Consider the following 25,932-nt stretch of genomic DNA (forward strand, 5'->3'; position numbering starts at 1 on the left):
GGCTACAAGGTCCATCTTGGCGGCATATTTTATTGCTAATTAATTGCTGTTGGTTGGTACATTGACAAATTCCCAAAAACTACCCCATCATCTCCTAGCGCAAAAGTCACACACGGGAAAATCGAGATATCGGCCAAAAACGTTGAAACGAAAAAGTGTACAAGCTTATCAAAAATTAGTCCCTAATACCAAATCCGCAAGAAACCACGGGCCAGCTTGGTTAAGATTTTGTTTAAATTATTTTTTCAAACATATTTCAAAAATTAACTTTTTCGCCCGGGACCACAAACCATACATAAGACCATGTTGATCTTTCGGATCGAATGAACGCCATCTCTTAATTGGAAAGGCAACTAAATTGACAAAATATAGTTACGCGGGAATTTCAAACTAGAAATTTTGCGGGATTTTTGAATAAAAGGTACAGATAACCTATACTGGTTAATATTGCAAATTTAAAATGTAGGAAATTAAAACAACAGAAAGACAATTCAATGTTTTATTCAGTAATTATACAATAACTTAAAATTATCTTAAAGTACTATATACATAAAAAATACTAAAAGTCTAAAGTTTGTTCAAAAATTGCGCTACTGAATAGTTCATTCTTACAAAAGAGCATTGTTGCATTTCCCAATGTAATATAAATCGTTATAGATATATAAACCGTTATGTATACAGATAGATTATTGCACAATTTTCTGGCATTGTGATTGGTGGAGTTTTTTGTTAAGTCCGAAGCTGATCATGCCAAATAAACTTCAGAATTTACATTTCTTGTTGGAAATAGCACCTTCTATTAAAGTATTAATGTGTTTGTGAATTAAGTAAATGAATTCTAAAATTAATAGAGCAGGATTAATAAATATTTTATATTTCTTAAAGTAAAATCTAGGGTATCGTCAATAAAAAGTACCTAAAACTTAATTGAACTTGCGATATTTATTAGACTATTGTTAAGCATTAGAGGTTATAAAATTACTCTAAACGACATAGTTACAGTTTTATCAGTGTTAAAACAAAACCTTAATATTAACGAGATCCCTACTTATGGAAAATTGTAGAATTAGCAAATCTAAACTACTCCAGATAACACTTATATCATCGACAAATAAAGTGATTCTACTATTAATTTTTAAGTCTGTCATGTTATAATGAAAAGTTGATAGGTTAATAAATGAAGAATTTGATAGACAACCAGTTAAGTTAACAGAGACAGTAACAGGAATGGTGACCAGCAGTTGGAACATATGGAAGTTGGAAGTGTGGAAAGCATTAGGAGAGACAGGGACAAGCTGGTTAACAGGTCTACTTAATAGAATTATTGAGAAAGCATATGGTAGAGTTCCTTGAGAGATTCTGTGGTGGGCCCCAATAAGAAAGGAATTCCCAATGAATATGTAAATATTGTGAAAGACATTTTATGTATGAGGGAGTAACAACTAGTGTTAGGGACAGGTATGGGAGAGACTGATAAATTTCATGTCAAAATAGGATTACACCAAGGCTCGGTGCTTAGTCCTTATTTATTCTCGTTACTTCTGGACCAAATAACAGTGAAACTACAGGGTAACATTCCATGGTGCTTAATGTATGCTGATGATGTAGTGTTAATAGGGAATAGTGAAAGCTACTTAGAACAAAAACTGTAACAGAGGAGACAAGCTCTTGAGGAAAAAGGTTTAAAACTTAGTAGGACAAAAACAGAGTATTTGGAATGAGAATGCTTAGATGGATGGGTGGAGTGACAAAAAAGGATAAAATTAGGGATGAGTCTATTAGGGGAAGTCTAGGGGTAGCAACAATTGCTGACAAGATGAGAGAGTATAGGTTAAGATGGTTTGGTCATATTCAATGTCAAGACGTTAATCATCTAATACGAAGAATTGCTGATCTGCGGGTTCCTGGAAGAAGTAGGAGAGGAAACCAAAAACCAATTAAACCCTGAAGTACACCACTGATTACTTGAAGCTCTGCAGAAACCGTTAAACAGAATCTTTTGGTTTTTTTAAGAATTTTTTCTTTTTCCTCTTCAAATATATTTGGCAAGCTTCTTTTTTAACAGGATTATTACCAGAATAAGGTCTGCTATCTTTACCCTGAATTTTATTATTAATACATTTGCACCAATTATGCAATAATGTTCGTGTAGTTATTGTAATAATTGAATCTATTGTATTATGTTTGTGCTCCTTACAAGAAAAAATATCCTAATTTTGTCTAATAACGTGTTGTTTTATATCAGTTACTAGGGTTTTAGATGAAGGAGATGTATTTAAGAAAAAAATTATTGTCTGTAACAACATGTGAAAAAAATTGACAAATCCCTCCGTTGGATAACATAACCTGTAACCCCATCCATTATTGTATTCTCTGACTCGTATTAATTCATTATCTGGATTATTTTTTCCTGTAAATAAAGAAGTTTTACAAACTTCACATTTTTTACACAGACTTGTAATTTTTTTCAAAATGAATCCTGCTACATAATTTGTTACCAACTTGCTCAACTTCTCACGTAAATTGATAATATTTGTGGGAATAGTTGGTATGTCTTGCATAACATAATCATTAGGAATAACATTTTCCCTGTTATTATAAAAAAATGTTTTAGTGGAAGTAAACCAATTTGTGCTTCCGTCATCTTCACAATTAAATGATGCTTTATGAATTTTAAAGCTTGAATTCACCATCATTGTTTTAAAAATACCAGCAAAACTTGATGGTGAGGGATTTGTATAGAGTGCCCCAAAAGCTCTAGCTTGTCCAAATATGTTTTCGATGGGATCCTGGTTCAAACGTCTGGGTAACAAGTATTTGAATCCAGATGTTTTCAAGGTATTCCAAATAGAAATTAAATTTTTAATTGTAAATATCCAATTTTTGAGGCTCGGGGGACGAGCTTAGTCATGTACTCTTTTTTTTTTTTCAAATGCCATTGACTGCAACATGGGCAAAGCCTCATTTGTCCAAAATCTAATATGATCAGATGTATCACTTATTCCACATCTCAGAATTTTTCCTCGCTCTGCAGATTTTCTTCCACCATTCACTGAATCGAACAATCTATCAAAGAAGAGTAGAAGTCTGGCAGTATCTGCTGCACCTTCCCCAATAACCTTGTTGTTGTCTGAAACAAAACAATAGAATAAACTGATACTGCAACAGCAGTTTTTGTCAAATTTACTTACCAAGTCTACTAGCTAACATAAGTGTTGATGAAAATCGTTGACTAAAAACTTGAGCAGCTAATTTGACTTTCATTTTCTTCATTTTTGATTCCTCAATGTGTAAATCTGTGATGTGCGGCAGTGCCCTTAAGCCTTCATTATTTTCAGAAGCACAATCATTTTCATATAATGATTTAATATGTTGCCACTTTGCAACTTTTTTTGTGTTTTGAAACATGTATTGTAAATTTTTTTTTAGAAGATTATTCCTTACTCCTTTTAACAAATGAGGTGGATTTAGTATTGGATAAATTTTGAAATTTCCTACTTCAAAAAAACCATATTCATACTTGTCACTTCTTCCTTGTTCCAAGTATTTCTTTTTTGTGTCTTTCATTAAAGAATTTAACACACTTACATTTACACCAACTTGGTCACATATTATTGTTATGGGCTTCAAACCTATAGCTATAACATTTTGCAACACACTGGTTAAGGCATTTTTTAGTTGGGTGGATTTTGCTCCTCCTCTACTAGAAAAACAGTAGCTTATTGGAGCTTTTATATTTGATTTAATACCTCTAATCATAAAAAAGAGAACATGATCACATATGTAGGTACTTCTACCATCTCCAAAATCCTCAAAACCCTCAATAAAACCCTGCCTTTCATTATAATTCAATCCTGGCATTAGACTCATTTCATCAAAAATTACTGACACAAATTTTTCAGTGTCATCAAGTTTATGAACTTTTTTTTCCAACGACTGGAAAATGTTGTTATTTAAGCCAGGTTCAAAATGAATTTTAACCAATAATCTATTTAAAGTAGCTTTTAAAGTACTTTTAAAGTAGTAGGTAAAATAAATATTTTACATAGGAAGCGGTAAGATCTAGCACTTTGTTTGTACAGGGTTAAAGCCATTATTTTCTCATCCATAGTAAAACGACGTTGCTTTTTAGATTTATCTGCTTCTCTAAATTGACATTTGAATAATAATGATGACATATGGTTCAGTTTGTCAATATTTTCTTGTAGAAAAAATGTTTTCTGGAATTTTTCTGATTCTGCTAATCGCTTTTTAAAACATAACTTTGAAATATTGGGTATACCAACAAAAGGACGCGGAAAAAAGGACGCATAAAAAAAGGACGCGGAAAAAAGGACGCACGAAAAAAGGACGCGTGGAAAAAAGGACGCATATTATTAATGAAATACTATAAATAGTTTATTTTAATTGACAATAGCAATTACCCCCGTTTATCCCCTATATATAATTACAGAAAATGATTCTACCTAACCTAAAATCGGTTACGGTAAAAGTAAAAAGTGAAAAATATTTATATGAAAAAAACTTGCCTTCACACTTTATCCAGGCTTAGGACTGGCAGCAGAAGCTGGCTGGTACTTGGGTTTTTCTAATCCCATACATTATTCTGATAATATGGAATCTAACCTGTTTCAATACCAGAAATCTTGAATCAACATTATATTAGTATTTATTATTTTACTTAAGATATTTTAGTCCTAAGCCTCGATAAAATGTGAGGGCAAGTTTTTTTTTTATATAATTATTTTTCACTTTTTACTCTTACCGTAACCGATTTTAGGTTAGGTAGAATCATTTTCTGTAATAACATATGGGGATAAAAAGGGGGTAATGGCTAATGTCAATTAAAATAAACTATTTATAGTAATTCATAAATAATATGCGTCCTTTTTTCCACGCGTCCTTTTTTCGCGCGTCCTTTTTTCGCGCGTCTTTTTTTCGCGCGTCCTTTTGTCCGCGTCCTTTGGTCTCGCGTCCTGTTTTCCGCGTCCTTTTGTCGTAGATTCGAAATATTGGTATGATTATACTTTTTGTATAATCGCCTCATTTCAGTATAAAGTTTCTTTTTTTTAGGCGTTAGATCATTTCTTCTAATTCCACATTGTCTTAAAATGTTCTTAGGACCTTGTTCTGAAAATAAAATATACCATTTAATAATATAGTAAAGATACAGTTTAATTTGATAATTAAAAATTGTAATGATTTATACTTAGTTGTACATTTATAACATTAAACATTTGTACAACTTTCTCGAGGTCTGTTTCCTGGGTTAATTTTGTTCAGAAAAAGTTCATTTGAACCAAGAGTTCCATTTGAACTTTTGATGTTGGGTGTTTGGCATCTGTTGATACCCAAAATTGTATTAAGTGAGAGCAAATCAATAGATATATAATTGATTCTTTCCTAATGCAAATATAGTATTCACGGAATAAAAATATAGAAAAAGTTAATTAACCTTTATACCCACACATGTGAAACAATACAAACAAAATGGTAAAAGAATTAGAAAATATAAAAAAAGAACTAAAAAAACTGTATATAAGAAGTCCATAATGATTTAGCCAGTTGCTACTCTCAACCGAATAATCGTCAAACAACTGTTGAGTTGAGTGTATGCATTGGGCCATCTAATACCGTGGAAATTGAGTTTATTGATAGTTGTTCTACTATTCAGTCAAAAGGTGATCAAGGAGGTCTTTTAATTTTTTAGTCGAGCAACTAGCGAGTTGACAGTATGCACACTTCAATGTATTGCTATAGACTTATAATACACAACTAAATACTTGTTTGACTAAAAGTTGTCTGTATGCCCTGTGCCTTAAACTCTCCTTTGCGTTCATATTTCTGTTGCAATAGGTTGACTATTGTGTTTAGTGTACATTGTGTATTGTGTTTACTAAGGTTGTGTTTTTCTATAGATTTTTGTTTGTGGCATTCTGAATTTTTAGAAAGAATGTTAAGAATAAGCCACAACAATATACTTATATACTTATATGCACTCTACTGTATACTACTCACCTGTAGTTTCATTAAAAGGAAGGGTAGTGTCAACAGTTACTTTAGAATTGTATTCTTTGCTGCATGATGCATAGTTATGGTCATTTAACACTCCCACATCTAAAAATAACTTTTTTTAGTTCTATAAAAGGAAATAATGGTACATGAAACATACTTTCTGCATAGTCTCTGTAGTTTTCTTGCTCCATACATCTCGTTGATCGAGCATAACAATGATCTTGGGAGATAACTATAAGAGAAATGTTTTTTAGTCTAATGGATGGAACTAAAATACTTTGAAGAGTCATACTCACCTAACTCAATCTTGTCCTTTTTTTCAGTTTCTCCAGGATTAATCATATGATTGGAAATAAGATTTATTCCATTACCTGAAAATATGAAAGTTACTGTAATCTATATATATATATATTTGAAAATTTTGGTAGTAGGTAGTGTTGCAATCAGGGCTGAAATACCAATACAAACAAAAATCATAATTTTACTAAAAACTTCCAATATTTCCATTTTCCAATTTGTTCAAAAGGCTAAACATTAATATCATGTGACAGCACTGTTTTTGTAATACATGTTTAACCTTTAGTTAAATGAAAATTTTGAAAGAATAACTTGTAGGATTATTTAGATAAATAACTTACCTGATAACTTTAAAGCCGGAATTGCATTTGTATATATAGTGGAGTTCCTGGAGCATTCAAAACAGTAAAACCTCGGATTAGAGTTACAGTGAATGAATTAATATGATCGATGTGGGATATTGTTTTTACAACTATAAATTGCAATGTTTCCCAAAAATTTTTTGTGCACCCTATTTTTTTTATTGTTAAAACAAATTATTATAAAAAATTAATGTTTGACCATATATTTTCACTTTAAACATTTTTTTTTATTTATGTGTTAAATCTTACCTGAGTAGACATATAGGAATATTTTTCAAAGATACCTGTGTATAAAAATAGCAGTAGAGATGTCGAACAGATAGAAAAACGTGGAGGGGAGAGCGAAGCAACAGCTGCTATGTACAATGGAATGTCTCAGCTAGTTTAGTTGCAAGTAACACGTGTTCTGTGAATATTGTGCTTTTATAACAGTGAAAATTTGGTTTTTTAGTGAAAAATTCTTGTATATTTTTGTACTGGAAGGTGTATTAAAGACGACGTTTTTATATTGAACTATTACAAATTATTTCGTATTGCTTAATTTGGTAAGTGATTAGATTGATAACTACAGTTCATTATTGAATTAATTAAATAATAAATAAATCGAAAAGTAAAGATCAGTTTCAATAAAAAAAGAAATATATGATAATAATGAATCAAATGCAATTAATTAGATATTAATTTTTTTTAGATTTCGAACAATGGATAAACCAACGGCTAGCAGCATGGCTGATCAAAATAGCTGCATAATATGTATACACCTGGGTTCATCTTCCAAAACATATTCAAATTTAGGTGAAATTATAAAAATTGGTAGAGGAGTTACCTGTTTAAAAGCTGCTTCAACCGAACGGCAAGATGGATTGTTACCTCACCTACAAACTGAATTTGTTTATGCTCATTCAAGTTGTCGACAAAAATATATTAATAAAAAGTATATTGGAGTGTCTAAAAATAAGGCCCGTAAAAATCTCTCATTAACGCCTCCGAAAAAAAAAACTTCGAAGTAGCATGTAGTAGCATGAAGTAGCAAAAAAACAAAAGAAGCAAAATTAAATAAAGCTCGGCGCAGGCAGATTTCATACATCAACACTCCAACTTTAAATGAATCCTTCACGAATTTTATAGCCGTCCAGAAAACTGATTATTATCGAGATATCCATAAAAGGATTTCTGGTATAACCGACTTACAGACACTTGCAGCAAAATATCATTCGGATTGTTATAATTTGCTGACAAATTCAATTCACCTCAGTAATGTTGAAAAGAAAATTAATCCAAAAATTTCGATGGTAGATGCAGCAATGGAGCAAAAATACAAGTACATAGAAGAGAATGATGATTGCCAATTTACCATGCAAGAGTTGAAAAACGTCATCACTACAGAGCATATCCCGGATGAAAAAACGACTAATAGATCGATTTTACGATGATATTATCATTTCAACTAAATTTGGGTCCAATACCATTATATGCTTTAAAAAAATTAACCATGATGTATTAACAGAAAATTGGTACAATCAAAAATATAATAGTAAAGAAGAAGAAGAAGAATTTCATATTCTGAAAGCGGCGAGCGAAATTATCCGGAGAGATATAAGAGCCTAAGTGTACGATAATGAAAATTATACGCCAAGTGACAAAATGCTTCAAGATGTTGATGAATCAATTCCAACGTCTTTAAATTTGTTACTATCTGAAATGATATTAAAAGATAAGAAAAATAATGCAGAAACAATTCCGAGATATGAGAAGAAATGTAAATCGATAGCTCATGCAATTATATCAGCTGTACGACCAAGATAAATATAATTAAACTATAAACTGGCCGAGAAATTCCATTGTACATAGCAGCTGCCGCTCCGCTCTCCCCTCCAGGTTTTCCTACCTGTTCGAGATCCCTACTGCTATTTTTATACAGGTATCTTTGAAAAATTTTCCTATATGTCTACTCAGGTAAGATTTAACATATAAATAAAAAAAATACTGTTTAAAGTGAAAATATAATGTCAAACATAAATTTTTTATAATAATTTGTTTAAACAATAAAAAAATAGAGTGCGCTAAAAATTTTTGGGTAAACATTGCAATTTATAGTTTTAAAAACAATATCCCACATCGATCATATTAATTCATTCACTGTAACTCTAATCCGAGGTGAAAACCCCCAGGCGCTCCACTAATAATCTTTTGCAACCTTCCGAAAAATATATATTCTCGAAATGTTGATGACACACTCCTCTATTGGAATAAACTTTTTCAGATTTCATTAAATAAAGTTCATAATTATTAATTTTCTGCAACCAAAACTGAAATCTATTAAGATGCTTTTTAGGATTTGGGAACCTATGAAGCAAACTATTGTTTTTTTTACATGTGGAAACACAACACGGGATGATCGAACGCATGGTGTAAACAACTATTTACATTTAAATAAATAAAAAAATAGCCTACAATTTAATTGTCAATGTCAATTGTTAAATATGACAAGACAGTTGACTGAAGGCGACATCTCTATATTGGAAAGGCAATTAATTCGCTGTCTTGACCTTGACCATTTACGTGAAAGGTCTAGAGTATATGTATGGTCTGTGCCCGGAATAAAGCTTTTTGAATAATTCTGAACAAAAAAGGGCTGTAGTAACATTTCTTAAAGTTGATCGTTGTCGAGTTATAAAATAAACGTTTGAATTTTAAAAAACGCGAAATCGGCCATTTCAATGCTCCGAAACTCAGTAAAAAATCATGATTTTTGAAGTTAGGAAGTACTTAAAGTTTAAATATGTGTGTACAAGATTCTGATGTGTTTTTCAAAATTATTTTATTGCAAAACACTTTGTTTTTACTTGTTAACATTGTGCGCTCGATGTGTACCGCTACTACCACTACATGTTGTGTTTCTCTCACACTAACGCCGAGTATACCTATATACCTGATAAATTTCTAGATGGCGCTTTAACTTATCTATTAAATTGTTTCTTTTTCTATATCTTTTTATTATTTTTAAATTATTTACTGACTAAAAAATTTTCAAAAATCTTTATTTAATATTACTGCTTAATAAATAAGTGGAAAATGTTTAAACACTTTAAAAACATTTTAAAGCGAATTTAATGAATAAGCATTGAGTTACTTTTAATGCATGACGTTTATTTATTGTTAATTATACAAGCATATTGATACAAAATATTCATTAATCAATCACCTTCACCTATAACCATGATACTATGACTAACAAGATAGGATCCTCCCGTAGCACAAAATCGGTCGTGTTCGCGCATGTCATCATTGGAGAGTAGAATTTGAATTCTTGTTAAAGTTAAATGGGATTTGTATGCATTCTGTGATGAAATTATTCAATTAGCAAAATAATAATATTAAATAAAGGTTTAATAATTACAATAATCGTACACAAAAGGATATCTCCAAACTATTTATTAAAGATTATTTATTGATACATACACAAAACTGACATTACGAACGTGCAACTCTCCAATTACGTCACGACTTATGCGCAATATCTTATCTTCTTAGTCGTAGTATCATGCCTATAACCACATAATATTTATATTCGCATCGGTCTAAATGACATCCACATAAAGGTACACAATCGAGTCAATCGTCTGATTTTTTTGCAATTACATACTTTTTTTTTACATTACCTCAGCTCAAAAGCAATCTGTTAGAAGCAATATATAATTTTGCGTGGGGTTCTCAAATAACTATTTACAGTGTAGATACAGATGTTTTTATTCTTGTTTTGCATTTTTGGAATTTGTTCAAATCTGTCAAATATGGTTGCCAAGGAATATTTTTTGACATTCTTAATCAGAATCCAAGAACCTTAGTTTATCGCGTTGCAGCTGAAAGTCAGTATTCAAGACGTAAAGTTAACCATAGCACACTACCACCTAGCATTGAAACTTCCGTGTTAAGGAATAAACAATGATTGGCGCATCACCTAGTGATCGGGCGCGTAACTATATATATATATATATATATATATATATATATATATATATATATATATATATATATATATATATGTATATATATATATATATATATATATGGCGCTAAATTCAAAAGTTTAGTAATATTACCTAGGATTGTGAACTCATTTTAAAGTAAAGGAAAATCGATATAATCCTAAAATAACAAGAAAAATCCTTATCCTATACGATAATAATTATTTTTCGTATACTTTTTGGGTTTTCTTGTTATGTTGGGACTATATTTATTTTCCATTACATTAAAATGCCAAAGTGGTTAAAAGAATTAAAGAATAAAATATAGAATAAAATCTTTATTTATAAAAATGTTACAAGAAATGTTATCTGTTACAAGAAATATTAATAATACAAGCCACGTGTAGTATAATTTAGTTTTCTTAATGTTGTGACAAGAACTGGAGTTACGTCCCTGGATTATCCAATATGTGACGACATATAGAAAGACTATATATACCAGTGTTTAATTAGATTAAGAGCTTTTTGTTTTGTAGTTGTTACCATACCTGTACGTTCTCAATAAATACATTTTGTTACGAAAATTAATTTTTTAAAAAACCGTTTTCGGCTTTGACTTTCGTAACTGTCGCAGTCAGTAGTATTTTATAAAGTTTTATAGTATTTTTAAGTAAACGCCATTCGTAACTGGCGCAGTCATTCGGATTTTTCGAAATTGTACAGTGTTCGTGTTAATCTTGCCGAATTTCGTGTGCAATTTTTCTTTTTAAAGATTAACGGAAAAAATCCACATTTCGGGTACGGTAACAGCCAAACGTCCAGGGCTAGGAACAAACATTGTCCACAACCCATTGGAGAAGCCAAGACCAGGGAGAAGGAACCAGCATCGTCCAGAATCCTATTGGTGCAGACGGAAGAACAAAAATAGTCTCAAGTCTATAGAAAATGAAAATATTCATGTAAGTGTTTCCTATTTTACCAAAATCCATATTTTTACCTATATATTATATATTTTTTGATTCACTGTGGAGGATATTTTAGATAATTTAGTAAATTTAACATTTAACGAGATGGCTCAACCTAATTTTCAATTAATTAAATATCAAGCAGATAACATTCCTACTTTTGATGGCAATCCGAAACAATTAAATAGATTTATTAAATCATGTGAAAATTTTTTGAATAATCATAGCAATCGAGATGCAAATAATCCTATAAATGTTTGTCTTTTTGATACTGTTTTAAGTAAGTTAACTGACAGAGCAGCAGACCTTATTGCATCAAGAACAGAACTTGATTCTTGATCAAAAATTAAAGATTCTCTTATAGTAACATTTTCTGATCAGAGATCAATTGATTGTTTAATACAAGATATAATTTCAATGAAACCAGAAAGAAACGAAAATGCACAAAATTTTGGTTTAAGAATCCAGGATGCTAGAAGCATTCTTTGTTCAAAAATAAATATGTCTAATGACCAGTTAAATGTAAAAATATTAAAAATTCAACAATATGAAGATCTTTGTCTTAAAACTTTTATAAATGGCCTTAATTATCACATGCAGTTAGTAGTCAGATTAAAGAATCCTGATTCAATAGAACAAGCAATGGCTTTCGCTAAAGAAGAAGAAAATTTTATTACTTACAAAAATCGAAATAATAATACAAGACCCTCAAATTTTAGTAATTCTCGATCCTATAATAATTCCAATAGAAATTTAAATAATAATTCACAACACTCTTTATTTCTAAATAGAAATAATTTTTCTCGAAATCAGAATTTTTCGAATTATAATAATTTTCCAAATCGACATTCTTCCCAAAGTTCTAATCAATTCAGAAATAATAATTTTTTCAGAAATCCAAATAATAATTTTCAAAATCGTCCAAGTTTTTCGAACAATGGTTTTAATAATAATAATGGTAACCAATTTCAAAGACAATTTCCAAATATACCTAGATATCAGCCATCTATTCCTACCCAAAATCAAAGCAGAAATTCAATGCGACCTGAGCCAATGGATACAAGTTCCAATAACTTTAGTTTACGAAGTAATTTTAGAAATGATAGACGTTCTCCAAATCATTTATTTAATCATAAAATAACGAGTAATAATGTAAGAGAAGAAAGATATAATGATAATGATAGAACATATAATAATAATAATTTAAGAAGGTGCAATGAAAACGAAAGAAGAATATATAATGATGAAAATTTTCCAGTCCAAGCCTCAACAAGTACAGCCACATAAATTTTAATGCTATTAAACAATATGATAAATTACCTAAGATAATAATTCCAGAAATTAATGCTACATTTTTAATAGATAGAGGATCAGAACAAAGTTTTTTTAGACCTGACCTCGCAAGAGAACTTTTCTCGAAATATATAATTCCTGAGCAATTTGCTGTGCATACTGCACACGCTACTTCAATTATTCATAATGAAACTATGACCATTCCAATATTCCCTAGTTTTAAAAATCCAAATTGTCTTAAATTTTATCTTTTCGATTTCTCTCCTAATTTTGACGGTTTGCTAGGATGCAACTTTTTATCACAAATCAATGCTATTATTGATTTTAAAGATTCAAAACTAAAGACCCCAACCATTTCTCTTCCAATATTTTTAACATCACAAGATCCAACTAAACAAAAATATTTTAAACCTAGTAAAATAATAATACCACCAAGAACTGCTCAAAAAGTTAAAGTCCCAGTTAACAGAAGATCTGGTACAGCGATACTAAATTATACAAAAATCGGAAATGCACAAATTCCTTCATGTTTAATTGAAATAAACGATCACAACGCTTTTACTATGATAAGTAACCTAGGAGAAACTCCAGCGGAAATTAAATTTACGGAACCTTTTAATGTAGAATATATTCAAGAAGAAAATTTAAATAATATTCAGTCATATCATATTGAGGAGATGGACATAGAAGAAGAAGAAATAGATTATCTACAAAAAGAAAATCTCAAGAAACTTAGACTTAATCATTGTAATAAAGAAGAATACGAAGCTATAAGTAAATTATGTTATGAATATAGAGATATTTTTTATATAGACGGAACGCCCCTTAGTTTTACGAATGAAATAAAGCATAAAATAGATTTAGAATGATACTCCGGTTAACACAAGGAATTACAGATATCCGGAAGTTTATAAAAAAGAAGTTAGTAGACAAATAAATGATATGTTAAAAAATGGAATAATACAAGATTCAAACTCGCCTTTTAATTCACCCATCTGGGTAATAGAGAAGAAAATGGACGCAAGTAACCAAAAGAAATACAGAATAGTTATAGATTACCGCAAACTGAATGAAAATACAATAGAAAATAAATTTCCCTTGCCATTAATAGATAATATTCTAGATGGTCTAGGAAGAGCTCAATATTTTACTACTTTAGATTTAGCAAATGGTTTCCACCAGATAGAAATGGAACCAGCCGATGTACCAAAAACAGCATTTTCCACAGAGACAGGACATTATGAATTTTTACGTATGCCGTTTGGATTGAAAAATGCCCCAGCTACTTTTCAAAAAGTTATGAATAATGTATTAAGAGGATATCAGAATGAAATATGCTATATATATTTAGATGATATAATTGTTTTTTCCTCATCATTGCAAGAACATGTTAAAAGACTGAAAGCAATTTTTGAAAGACTAAGAAAATCTAATTTAAAAATACAGCTAGATAAATCAGAATTTTTACGAACAGAAGTGGCATATTTAGGTCATATTATAACAAAAGACGGAGTACGACCAAATCCAGAAAAAATAAATGCAGTCAAAAACTTTCCTATTCCTACTACACAAAAAGAAATAGTCATTTTTAGGATTAGCAGGATATTACAGAAGATTTATCAAAAATTTCGCCAAAATAGCTAAACCTTTAACTATGTGTCTAAAGAAACATGCAAAAGTTATACACACTCCAGAATTTAAAAAATCTTTTAATCACCTTAAAGAACTTTTAATTAATGCTCCAATTTTAAAATATCCAGATTTTTCAAAACCATTTATATTAACTACAGACGCTTCAAATATAGCCTTAGGTGCAATTTTGTCACAAGGAAAAGTCCCAAATGATTTACCCGTAGCGTATGCCTCAAGAACTCTTAATCAAACAGAGCAAAAATATTCTACGATAGAAAAAGAACTTTTAGCAATTGTATGGGCTTGTAAAACATTTAGACCTTATTTATACGGCAGATCTTTTGAAATTTTATGCGACCATAGACCCCTAATATGGTTATTTAATTTAAAGGAACCAACTCCAAATTATTACGATGGAGATTAAAATTAGAAGAATTTAACTATACTATAAAATATAAACCCGGTAAAACGAATATTGCCGATTCTTTAAGTCGAATAAATATTAATGCAATTGAAACAGAATCAAATATAAATAATCCCGGTGACATAGATTTTGATATCGACCAATTTTTAGCTGAATTTAACCCAGACATAGTTGATGAAAATGTAATAAATGAAACTTTGCAAATTCTCGATAACAATGAGGTTACAGAAAACCCACAAGTAAATAAAATTATGTCAACAGGAAATAAGAACAATGAAAACGTTGAACTGGATAACTCAGACACAGATACAGCCCATAGTGCTGAATCTTCAAATGAAAATAGTTTCTCATTGTTGGATGAAATAATAAACAATAAAGCCTATCAACTTATCGTTAAGAGAGCGCCTTTTGCAAATTATTTAAAACGCGAATGCGAGAATTTTGAAGGACATAAAATAATAAGAGCTACTATTTCAGCTGACGAAGAAAGTGTGACACAATTCCTAAAAGAAAATGCGTGCAAAAATACTTTATACATTTATTTCTTATCTCAAGAATTACGACCAATATTTCAAAATGTATGGCGTAAATATTTTACAAAATTAAAATTGATTGAATGTACAAAATTAGTTAACAATGTATTACCAGAAGAAAGAAATCAACTAATAAAATATAAGCACGACGGCAAAACGAATCATCGAGGAATTTCAGAGACTCTTAGAGCTTTAAAAATAAATTACTACTGGAAATCAATGAAGAAGGATATAGAAAAATATATAAACGAATGTGAAATATGCCAAAGATCAAAATATAATAGAAATCCACATAAAGAACCTTTAATATTAACTCACACACCCTCCAAGCCTTTTGAGATAATACATATAGATACTTATAAAGTTGGCAATCAAAGATTTTTAACAATTATAGATAATTTTTCAAAATATGGCCAAGCGTTACCATATTTTGGCACAGCGATATCAGCTTGTCAACAATTAGTACATTTCTTTTCATTTTTCGGAATACCGAAACAAATTGTTGCAGATAGTGGCGGAGAATTCAAAAATGACGTTGTAGACGAATTACTAAAAACGCATCAAATAAAAATACATTTTACTACTCCATATCATCACGAATCTAATTCCCCGGTAGAAAGATTCCATTCTACCTTAACTGAGCACTTAAGATTATTAAAAGAAAAAGATAAAGATACAGATAATATTTCCATTATGCCTTATGCTCTTATTGCCTATAATAGTACTATACACTCAGCAACTGGCCATACACCTTTCGAATTAGTATCGGGACATACAGACAGTAAAGATCCCATGAGACTTATTCCAGCACAAGCTTATACTCAATATGTTAATGCACATCAAAATAATACTCAAGCTCTATATACAAGTATACAAGAAGAAAGTCAAAAACTTAAAGAGAATGTAATTGGAAAAAGAAATAAAGATAGAAACTCAAAAGATCCTCGTTTAGGATCACAAGTTTATAGAAAAACAGAAACTCGCGGAGGAAAATTAAGTAGAAAATATACTGGACCTTATATACTTACACAAATATTAGAAAATGGGAAAATAGAAATTGAAAATCCCAAGAATAAAAAGAAAATAATAGTCCACATAAACGAAACTAAAATAATGGCTAATATTTCAGATTTATCGTCGGAATCTTCGGAGCAGTCAACTTTATCAACGCAAGAGACAACTTAGTCAAGTTTGAAGATGTAACTACATATCCAGGACTCCTACCTTTTAGATTAGGTACCTCCAAAATAATTTCTACACACTGGACATTTATACAAATTTACAATTTAACTTCTGTCATACAAGAATTTTATTTATTGAAAAATGAAGGTCAAAGACTACATACAAGTTTCAAAAATCAAACAAGTTATTATCCAGAATTAGAAAACTCATTTATCCCTTTGATTACGTTACAAAGTAAAATAGAAGAACAAATATATCAAATTAATCCACCTTTGTATAAGGAAGAAAAAAGAATAAAAAGAGGACTTCTAAATCCTCTAGGAACAATAATAAAATGTATTACAGGAAATATGGACCAAGAAGACGCACAAAGAATAGAAAACGAAATAAAACAATTAAAAGATAATCAAAGTAACTTAAAAGTAAATTCCCTAAGACAAATATCTTTATTGCAAGATTCTATAAATACTTTTAATAATGCTATAAATAATATTTCACATAATCAATTGATTTTGAAATCAAAAATTGAAGCTATAGAGAATAAATTAGCTTTATTTGAAAAAAGTATGTATACACATATTCAGTCATTTATAGTAATAAATCAAATTACTTTACTTTATCAAACAATTTATGATATTTTTGAGAAAGTAGAAACTGCAATCTCATTTGCCAAAATAAATACCTTGCACAATTCTATAGTAAATCCAATTGAACTTTTAAATGAAATAAAGAAAGCAAAATCTCAGACAAAGTCAAAATTAATGCCTTTTGATTCTACACTAGGAAAAATAATTCAGTATGAGAAAATAATAAATATTAAGAGCTATTCAGTAAATTCTATAATTACATTTGTATTAGAGATTCCATTAGTTGAATCAGAAATATATGATTATTACCAACTATTCCCTGTTCCTATTCCTATGAATAACTCAAATTATCTTATTCATTTACCTTACAAACCTTTCCTTGCACTTAATGAATTTAGCTATATCTACATGGAAGATATATGCACAGAAATAGACTCAGAAGAATACATATGTAAAGGAAGTAATAAACTAACGATAACCGAGGAAGCCCCTTGCGCAGTCCAATTAATAAATTTCAAGAAAAAGGCATTGTCATGTGAATATTTCGATTAGTAAAAATCACTTTGCTCATATAAATCTTCCAAAAGTTATTCCTTCTATTAATATTTTTCAAAATGAAAGTTCAAATTTTTCACCAATAAACCTTAATACAATTAACCTTAGAAAGACTAAAGATATTTTAGAAAAGTTAGAAACACAAAAATATAATTTAAAAGATAATAATTCAATTTATTTTAAGCAAACAAGTTTTTGGACAATCTGTATATATATAATAATTTTCATTTTAATTTTATATTATTTAACTAAATATTGTAAAACTGTGCGTCAAAGAAAACAAGAAGAAACAAGAAAAGAAGAAACCCAAGGATTTATTGTGTAAAGAAGCACACCCCAAGGATATGCTTCTTTCTAAGGGCGGAGGAGTTACGTCCCTGGATTATCCAATATGTGACGACATATAGAAAGACTATATATACCAGTGTTTAATTAGATTAAGAGCTTTTTGTTTTGTAGTTGTTACCATACCTGTACGTTCTCAATAAATAAATTTTGTTACGAAAATTAATTTTTTAAAAAACCGTTTTCGGCTTTGACTTTCGTAACTCTGGTCAGTATTTAAATAATTGTTTTGTCATTCTTATCAAGTTTTATGTGAATAAAAGTCTAATTCTGCCAAAGACATTTTACTACAATTTTATTCGCATAAATTTACAATGGGGAAGTACTTTAGATCAGATAAACTAGAGGCTGATCCAAACTGTCAAACTTCCACCAAAGAATTCAAACATTGGTAAGTATATAACATTCAAGAATTTTTTAGAAAGCAATGAATCTAAAGATAAATCCCTAGAAGATAAAGATAAGTACATGCTTTTAAAAAATTAATATACGATTACATAAGCGAAGCAATCAATCTGGAAAACCAATTGCTTTTTTCACACATACCCTCACAGATTCTGAATGAAAACATTATGCAATTGAAAAAAAAAGCAAATGAGTTGAAGTATTAAAAAAAATGCAGACATTATCTGGTAGAAAAGCAATTCTAACCAATTACAGATTAAATCACTATTTGGTTTATATAGAATGACGGTATATATCAAATCTAACAAGGAGAACTAGCTTTACTTCTCAAGAATTTATTAATTATCTACACTCTAAAGGAATATATTCAAGTAGAACAACACCATATAATCATGAAGGAAAATTAAGTTAAGTCGAAAAATACAATGAGTTATATGGAAATTGGTGAATCTAGCATAGAAAACCAAAAATTTAGAATTCACTTAATGGAAAACTGCTTTACCATGTGCTCTGCACTATATACGAAGTTTACTGTTGAATTGTTATATTATTGAATCAAGATAATGATGAAGGTCCAAATAACACACTAGAGAATTCCACTACTAAATAAATACCAGATGAGACAGAAAATTTACCTGTTCAAAAACCTGATGATAATGATGAACCAAGATTGGAAAATTCAGATTTTCATTCTAGCTGTAAATCAGCTGGAGCTAAAAATAAACCAAGATAGTTGCAATATTTTGTTCAAAAATAGGGACGGGTGAATGTAGTATAATTTAGTATTCTAAATGTTGTGACAGGAACTTGTCAGTATTTAAATAATTTTTTTGTAATTCTAATGTCAAATTAAAGCCTAATAAGCAACAGACAGCCATCAGACATTCTGAGTTTTTTGTAGTACTTTCATCATAATGTAATAACACACACTATCAGTGGTCAGTGAAAACTCTTACAGTCTGGCGTTCTACTCACAGAAAGAGAGAACTCAAGGACCCTGCTAAGTTGGAAACAGAACAATTAAATGATTTAGTTCTAGAAAGAAGTTTATATACATTTATATAATATTTTTACTCATACTATATGTTATATATTTATGTGATAATACTTTTATTCTTTATATATATATATATATATATATATATATACATATATATATATATACATATATATATATATATATATATATATATATATATATTTATATATACATATATATATATATATATATATATATATATATATATATATATATATATATATATATATATATATATATAGTAAAAAATACAACCGTTGATTAAATTTGGAATATATTCAATGGTTGAATAGCAGAGGTTTTATCGGTCAATAATTGGCAAATAAAAGTCGTCAACTACTTTATTGATTTATTCGAATACGTTTCGCTTTTATTTTTAAAAGCATCATCAGTTCACTACAAATAAAAAAGATTTTAGAATATAAGTAAACAAACCAACAAGGTTCATACTTACAAAAACAATTTGTAGGGTTTTTTTTATAGATGTTATAAAAACTCTACGATAACTTAACATTAAAGATTACAAACTAACGAGAGGCGAAACAAAAAAATACAAGTAAAACTGTAAGAACATTAGTTCATTTAATTTTAACTGATGGCTTCATTTGAACGTTGGTTTAAGCTCTTTCGAGGGTCAAACCACACTAATCTTTTCGATTGTTTTGGATCAGCTCGTCATAATTTTCACATGTGGCTTGTTGTCGTCCATGTGTTCCTTTGGAATGCATGGTGTGGGTTACGATTTACGATTCTTAAGGGAATTATCAAGAGGAACAGGGACGGACCTTTTTTTTTAAAAAAAAAAACGGGAAGAAATTTGGAAAGAAAAATGGGATTGAAGTTACTATCTTGTAAGGGTTATATATATATATATATATATATATATATAGATATATATATATATATATATATATATATATATATATATAAATCAGAATCATAATATAAGTTCCAGAAAAATATTCTGGTTATCAACAAAATTATGATTTTGATTAGATTAGCAAAATATTGCTTCTTGCAAAAAGAAAACCCAAGAATGAGGAATAACCGAATGATAGCAAATAGAAAAAACGAACAAAAAAAAAAGAACAATGGATAAGGTAAATAATTTATTTCTAAGGTATGCTTAAAGTTTTCACCCAGAATGTAAGCTTTGCTAAAACCTGATACAGTAACTTTATTTGCTCAGTATAAACTCCAAACAACAGAGGATAATAATGTTTTTATGCCTGAAATGACAAACACAATTACAATCAACAGATTTTTTCACCAGTATGTCATCTTAAGATCAGTCATCCCATGTTATATCCCTATCATCAACAGAATAGGCAAGATCCCAGTCGACACATTCAAATTTATTTATTCATAACTCTGAACGCCTTACCGCCGTATGTGTGGATGCAGGCTAATATACGGGACAAGCCGATTAAATGTTACCACTTACAATATACAAAATAGTGGTTAAGTACACACATGATACTATGACTAACAAGATAGGATCTTCCCGTAGCACAAAATCGGTGGTGTTCGCGTATGCCGTCATTGGAGCGTAGAATTTGAATTCTTGTTAAACTTAAATGGGATTTTCATGCATTCTGTGATGAAATTATTCAATTAGCAAAATAATAATATTAAATAAAGATTTAATTATTACAATAATCGTACACAAAAGGATATGTCCAAACTATTTAATAAAGATTATTTATTGACACGTACAAAAAACTGACATTACGAACGTGCAACTCTCCAATTACGTCACGACTTATGCGCAATATCTTATCTTCTTAATCATAGTATCATGAGTACACAGTATTTTAAGATAATAAAATTAAATAATGTGAAATAAAAATATATTATGTACACAAACACATGCATGTACATATATATATATATATATATATATATATATATATATATATATATATATATATATATATATATATAATATATATAGTGCACAAAACACAAAATAGAGACTGTCTTCAACACCGACAGAAAAATCGCAAACATATTACCATCTGCCAAGACAAAGATTCCCCTAGAAAACCAAGGAGTATACAAAATTCCCTGTGGAGAATGCGATAGATATTGGACAGACAAATAGAAGGATCCAAGTAAGACAAGAAGAACATCGCAATGCCATCGAACGAAAAGAAACGACGTCATCCCTAGCCCAGCATTCTTTAGCTACAGGACACAAAATTGACCTCAAACATACGGTAATGTTAGCGAATGTCGAAAACAAGAGAAAACGAATTATCAGAGAAGCAATAGAAATAGAAAAACAAGAAAATAATTTAAATTCTCGAGACGATGCCCAAAGATTGCCAAAAACATGGAAAACAATTATCCCGAAGAATAACGCAAGAACGGAATCGACCAAGACCCCGCCCACTGACCTGCGCACCGGACCAATTACAAGAGCGCGCGCAACACGCAGTAACTACAAAAGCCAGCTGCCTAACACCCGTAGCGTCACTTCCACTCGAACATCGACAAGAAGCAGACCATCCAGAGAGACTTGAAAATGGCAAGTGAGATCTTGCCGAAACGTCGTCAAAATGGTTTTTATCAAAACCAACAACATTTAACGCGGAGTCAAACCCATATATATGTTATATCAATGTTATAATATATATATATATATATATATATATATATATATATATGTATATATATATATATATGTATATATATATATGTATATATATATATATATGTATATATATATATATATATATATATATATATATATATATATATGTATATATATATATATATATATATTGTGACAATTAGGGTTTATAGAAAATAATTTATAAGTTATATACTACATAATATTAGATATTTGGTTGTTTTAAATAAGTTATATACTAGAGAATTTAATAAAAATATATTTATGTGAGGGTATTTTTAATAAATTAGCATATAATAAGTGTAAAAAGTTTTATTTAGTAATTTTAATTTTGTAAATAGATTTAAGTGAGCCATGTGCCTAGGCAACCAACTATACATACTCCAAGTGTCAAATTAAGAATCATAATACGAATATAAGTGGGGTTATTATAATAATATATTGTTTGAAATGTGTATTTTATTAAATTAGAGTGTTAGTTACTAATTTAATTATATATTCTGATCTGAAAAGCCTAAATGTCAACAAAATTATTAATAGAAAAGAATGGAATTCTCTGGATCTCCGGAGATGGCCATGTTTGCGAAATGGTTTGTTCCAGAAAATTCAGACATGTATTAAATAGAACTGAATAGAACATGATATCTTACGAGATGGTTCTAGAATGTCCAAAAGATATAAATACCCGTGATTTGGATTCAAGATGGCAGTTTTTAGCAGTTTTATCATGAAAGTTAGTTAGAAGATAGATACATTTACTTAGTGAAGTCAATTGTTCAGAAGTTTTAGGCAGTTTTTGAAAGTTTTTAGTCAGAAAAGTTTTAGATAGTGCAGTCAGAAGAGTTTTAAGAAGTTTTTAAGTTTTTAGTCAGAAGTCAAGCAGTTTATTATGAAAGTTAGTAGAAGATAGACACAATTAATTAGTGAAGTCAATTGTTCACAGTTTTAGTAAGTCAGTCAAGCAGTTTTATAAGAAATATGAAAGTTAGTTGGAGATAGTCCAATTGTTTAATATAGTGAGTTAAAAGAAGATTAAAAATTATGCATATAATTTAATGCACATTTATAATTATACACAAATAATTATTGAAGATAAAAAAAAGGTATATTGGAAGAAATTAAATTATATTATGGTTGGAGATTAGTATAAATCAACTTATAATAATTGGATATTGGTATATTGAAAAGAAGAATAAATATAAATGCTGTTTGCTGGTTTGGTTGGTGGTGTATAAATGCTGGTGAAGAAAACTATATCTTAAATTGGTAGAAGCTGATAATTGAAAAAAGTAATTTCACAAAAAACAAGGATAACCGAAGTACGAAGACTTTCAGTGGTGATTAGAATATATATAGTGGAAAACAGTTCATTTAGGCATTCAGTGAAAGAAAGGTACAAAATTTTGTTAATATAATTTAGTTAGTGTCATAACAATTTCAATTTTGAAGATAGTTTTGTTTAAATTTTAGATTGTCTATAGAATTTAATTAGTTTTATAAGAATATCAATTTAAAGATAGTTTATTTTAAATTTACATTGGCTAGGTTAGATACATATATGTGTGTTTCATAATAGTTATAATAAAGATAATTTAAAAAAGTACTTACAAACTAATTCTTTGAGAACCGCGATAAAAACCCTATATTATTAAAAATACTCATTGCTCATCATTCAAACAAAAAACACATCATAACAATTTGGCACCCAACGCGGTGGCTCTCTATTTAAAAGAATTAGTTTGGAAAGATAAGTGCTCTCATATAATTAAATTAATTATCAGTAGAAAGGAAAAATTATAGATTTTAATTTTAATTATATTTGAACAAGTAAAGTCTCAAAATGTCTCAAGGAAAGAAAGGTACAAGAAGCAAAAAGAATGAAGAAGATGTGGAAGTAGAAACACAACCTATACAAGAGAAGAGTTTAGTTCAAGTTCCACAAGATACTGCAGAAATGAATCCAGAAAGAGAGGAAAATGTCAATATGGCAGCTTTGATGTCATTAATGATGCAGATGAACAAGACAATGGAAGAGAATTCAAAAGAAATCAAAGAAGACATAAAAAAAAATGGAACAGAAAATGGAAGAGAATACGAAAAAAATGGAAGAGAATACAAAAGAAATCAAAGAAGACATAAAAAAATTGGAAGAGAATTCAAAAGAAGTCAAAGAAGACATGAAAAAAATGGAACAGAAATTGGAAGAGAATTATAGAAAATTAGAAAAGAAAATAGAAGATAATAATAATAAAATTGTAAAACAAATGGATAAAAAACTTGAAGCTGCAGAGAAAAAAGTAGCAAATGAAATAAAAAGTATACGGAATGACTACAAGAAAAGGATAGACAATGAGAGGACAGAAGTAAAGAGGATTATTCAAGATAATAAGATAGATATAGAACAGAAAATAGAGTTACAGAAATGTAACTTAGAAGTAAAAATTAACGAAGACAGGAGAAACACAGAAGAAAAATTAGACGATATACAACAAAATATCCAAATAAATTGTAATCAAATAAGAAATGTGGAACAGAGAATAGATGATATTTCACAAATGAGAGACATAGGGAGACCTTACTTAAATTTAACAAATGAGACTGGGATTAAATTCTCTGGTAATATAAAAAATTTGCATCCTAGAGTATACATAAATAGTTTAAAACATAAATTAAGATTTGTGAATAATATTAATGATATTAAAGATTATATTAGAATGACATTAAATGACAATGCAGCAACTTGGTTTGCTAGTATTGAAAATGATTTAGATAACTTTCAAACATTTGAAAATAAATTTTTAAATTATTATTGGGGTGAATTAGAGCAAGCAAAGTTTAGAGAAATTCTATATTTTGGAAAGTATAATCAAAATTTAAAATCAAATATGGTAGATTATGCATTGAAATTGATAACAGTTGCAAAATATTTAGAACCACCACTTAGAGAGGATGAAACAGTCTTAAATGTATCTAGACATTTTGATGCTGATGTTGTGCAAACCGTAACTGTACAAAATATTCAAACAATAGATAGTTTTATTAATTTTATTCAAAGAATACAAAGAGGCAATATGACAAGTAATAATAACAACAGAAAAAACAACAATATCTTTCAATATAATAAAAATGATATTCAACAATATAGACAATCATATAACATTAATACTAGGTATGGTAATAATTTACAAAATTTTAATAATAATAACAGTAATCCAAATAGACAGAACTTTAATAATAATACTAGTTATAATAGACAAAATTTTAATAATAATACTAATTATAATAGACAACATTTTAATGACAGTACTAATAATAATAGACAAGATTTTAATAATAGAAGAAATACAGAGCGACCTAACTATAACAGACAGGTAAATTGTGTTCGAAGGAATAGAAGCTGCGAAGACAGGGAACAAAATAGTACAAGGCAGGAAAATGTGAGTAGAAGTCATAGTAGGGAAAGACATAGGACATCAGATCCAAGTGGTCAGATACAATCTGACAATTCTAATAATCAAAATTTTGTGCAGTAAACTTTCTGAATTACAAGTTAGGCCATTGCTATTATGAAAAACCTTCTGAATTTATTTCTTTAGATGAAGAGAAAATTATTGAATCTATTAATTTAATTTATATAAATGCTTTGGCCAAAAATAAAATGATTAAAATTATGATAGATACTGGTTCAGAAAGTA

The 25,932-nt window shown here is 29.2% G+C and overlaps 2 protein-coding genes across 2 annotated transcripts in view; one reads left to right on the forward strand and one right to left on the reverse strand.

Annotated features, from left to right (window-relative positions):
• Positions 1 to 25,932, forward strand: part of mdy (diacylglycerol O-acyltransferase) — an 80,008-nt gene that overhangs the window by 6,232 nt on the left and 47,844 nt on the right. The window lies entirely within an intron of this gene.
• Positions 4,602 to 6,315, reverse strand: LOC140437895 (uncharacterized). Its single transcript, XM_072527687.1, has 4 exons — positions 6,173 to 6,315; positions 6,019 to 6,117; positions 5,028 to 5,130; positions 4,602 to 4,626 (listed from the first exon to the last, which is right to left on the reverse strand). The coding sequence occupies exons 1-4, from the start codon at positions 6,303 to 6,305 to the stop codon at positions 4,602 to 4,604; spliced, it is 360 nt and encodes a 119-aa protein (XP_072383788.1). The 5' UTR covers positions 6,306 to 6,315.

The sequence above is a fragment of the Diabrotica undecimpunctata genome, chromosome 3, assembly GCF_040954645.1.
Source record: "Diabrotica undecimpunctata isolate CICGRU chromosome 3, icDiaUnde3, whole genome shotgun sequence".
Taxonomy (NCBI): domain Eukaryota; kingdom Metazoa; phylum Arthropoda; class Insecta; order Coleoptera; family Chrysomelidae; genus Diabrotica; species Diabrotica undecimpunctata.

What these genes read in the sequence shown, in the direction of transcription:
- LOC140437895 (XM_072527687.1), bottom strand. Translation starts at nt 6,305, where the DNA reads ATGACTCTTCAAAGTATTTTAGTTCCATCCATTAGACTAAAAAACATT. An exon ending in CTACAGAGACTATGCAGAAA is followed by an intron (nt 6,118 to 6,172) that starts GTATGTTTCATG and finishes AGTTATTTTTAG; the next exon opens with ATGTGGGAGTGTTAAATGAC. An exon ending in TCCTTTTAATGAAACTACAG is followed by an intron (nt 5,131 to 6,018) that starts GTGAGTAGTATA and finishes TTTTATTTTCAG; the next exon opens with AACAAGGTCCTAAGAACATT.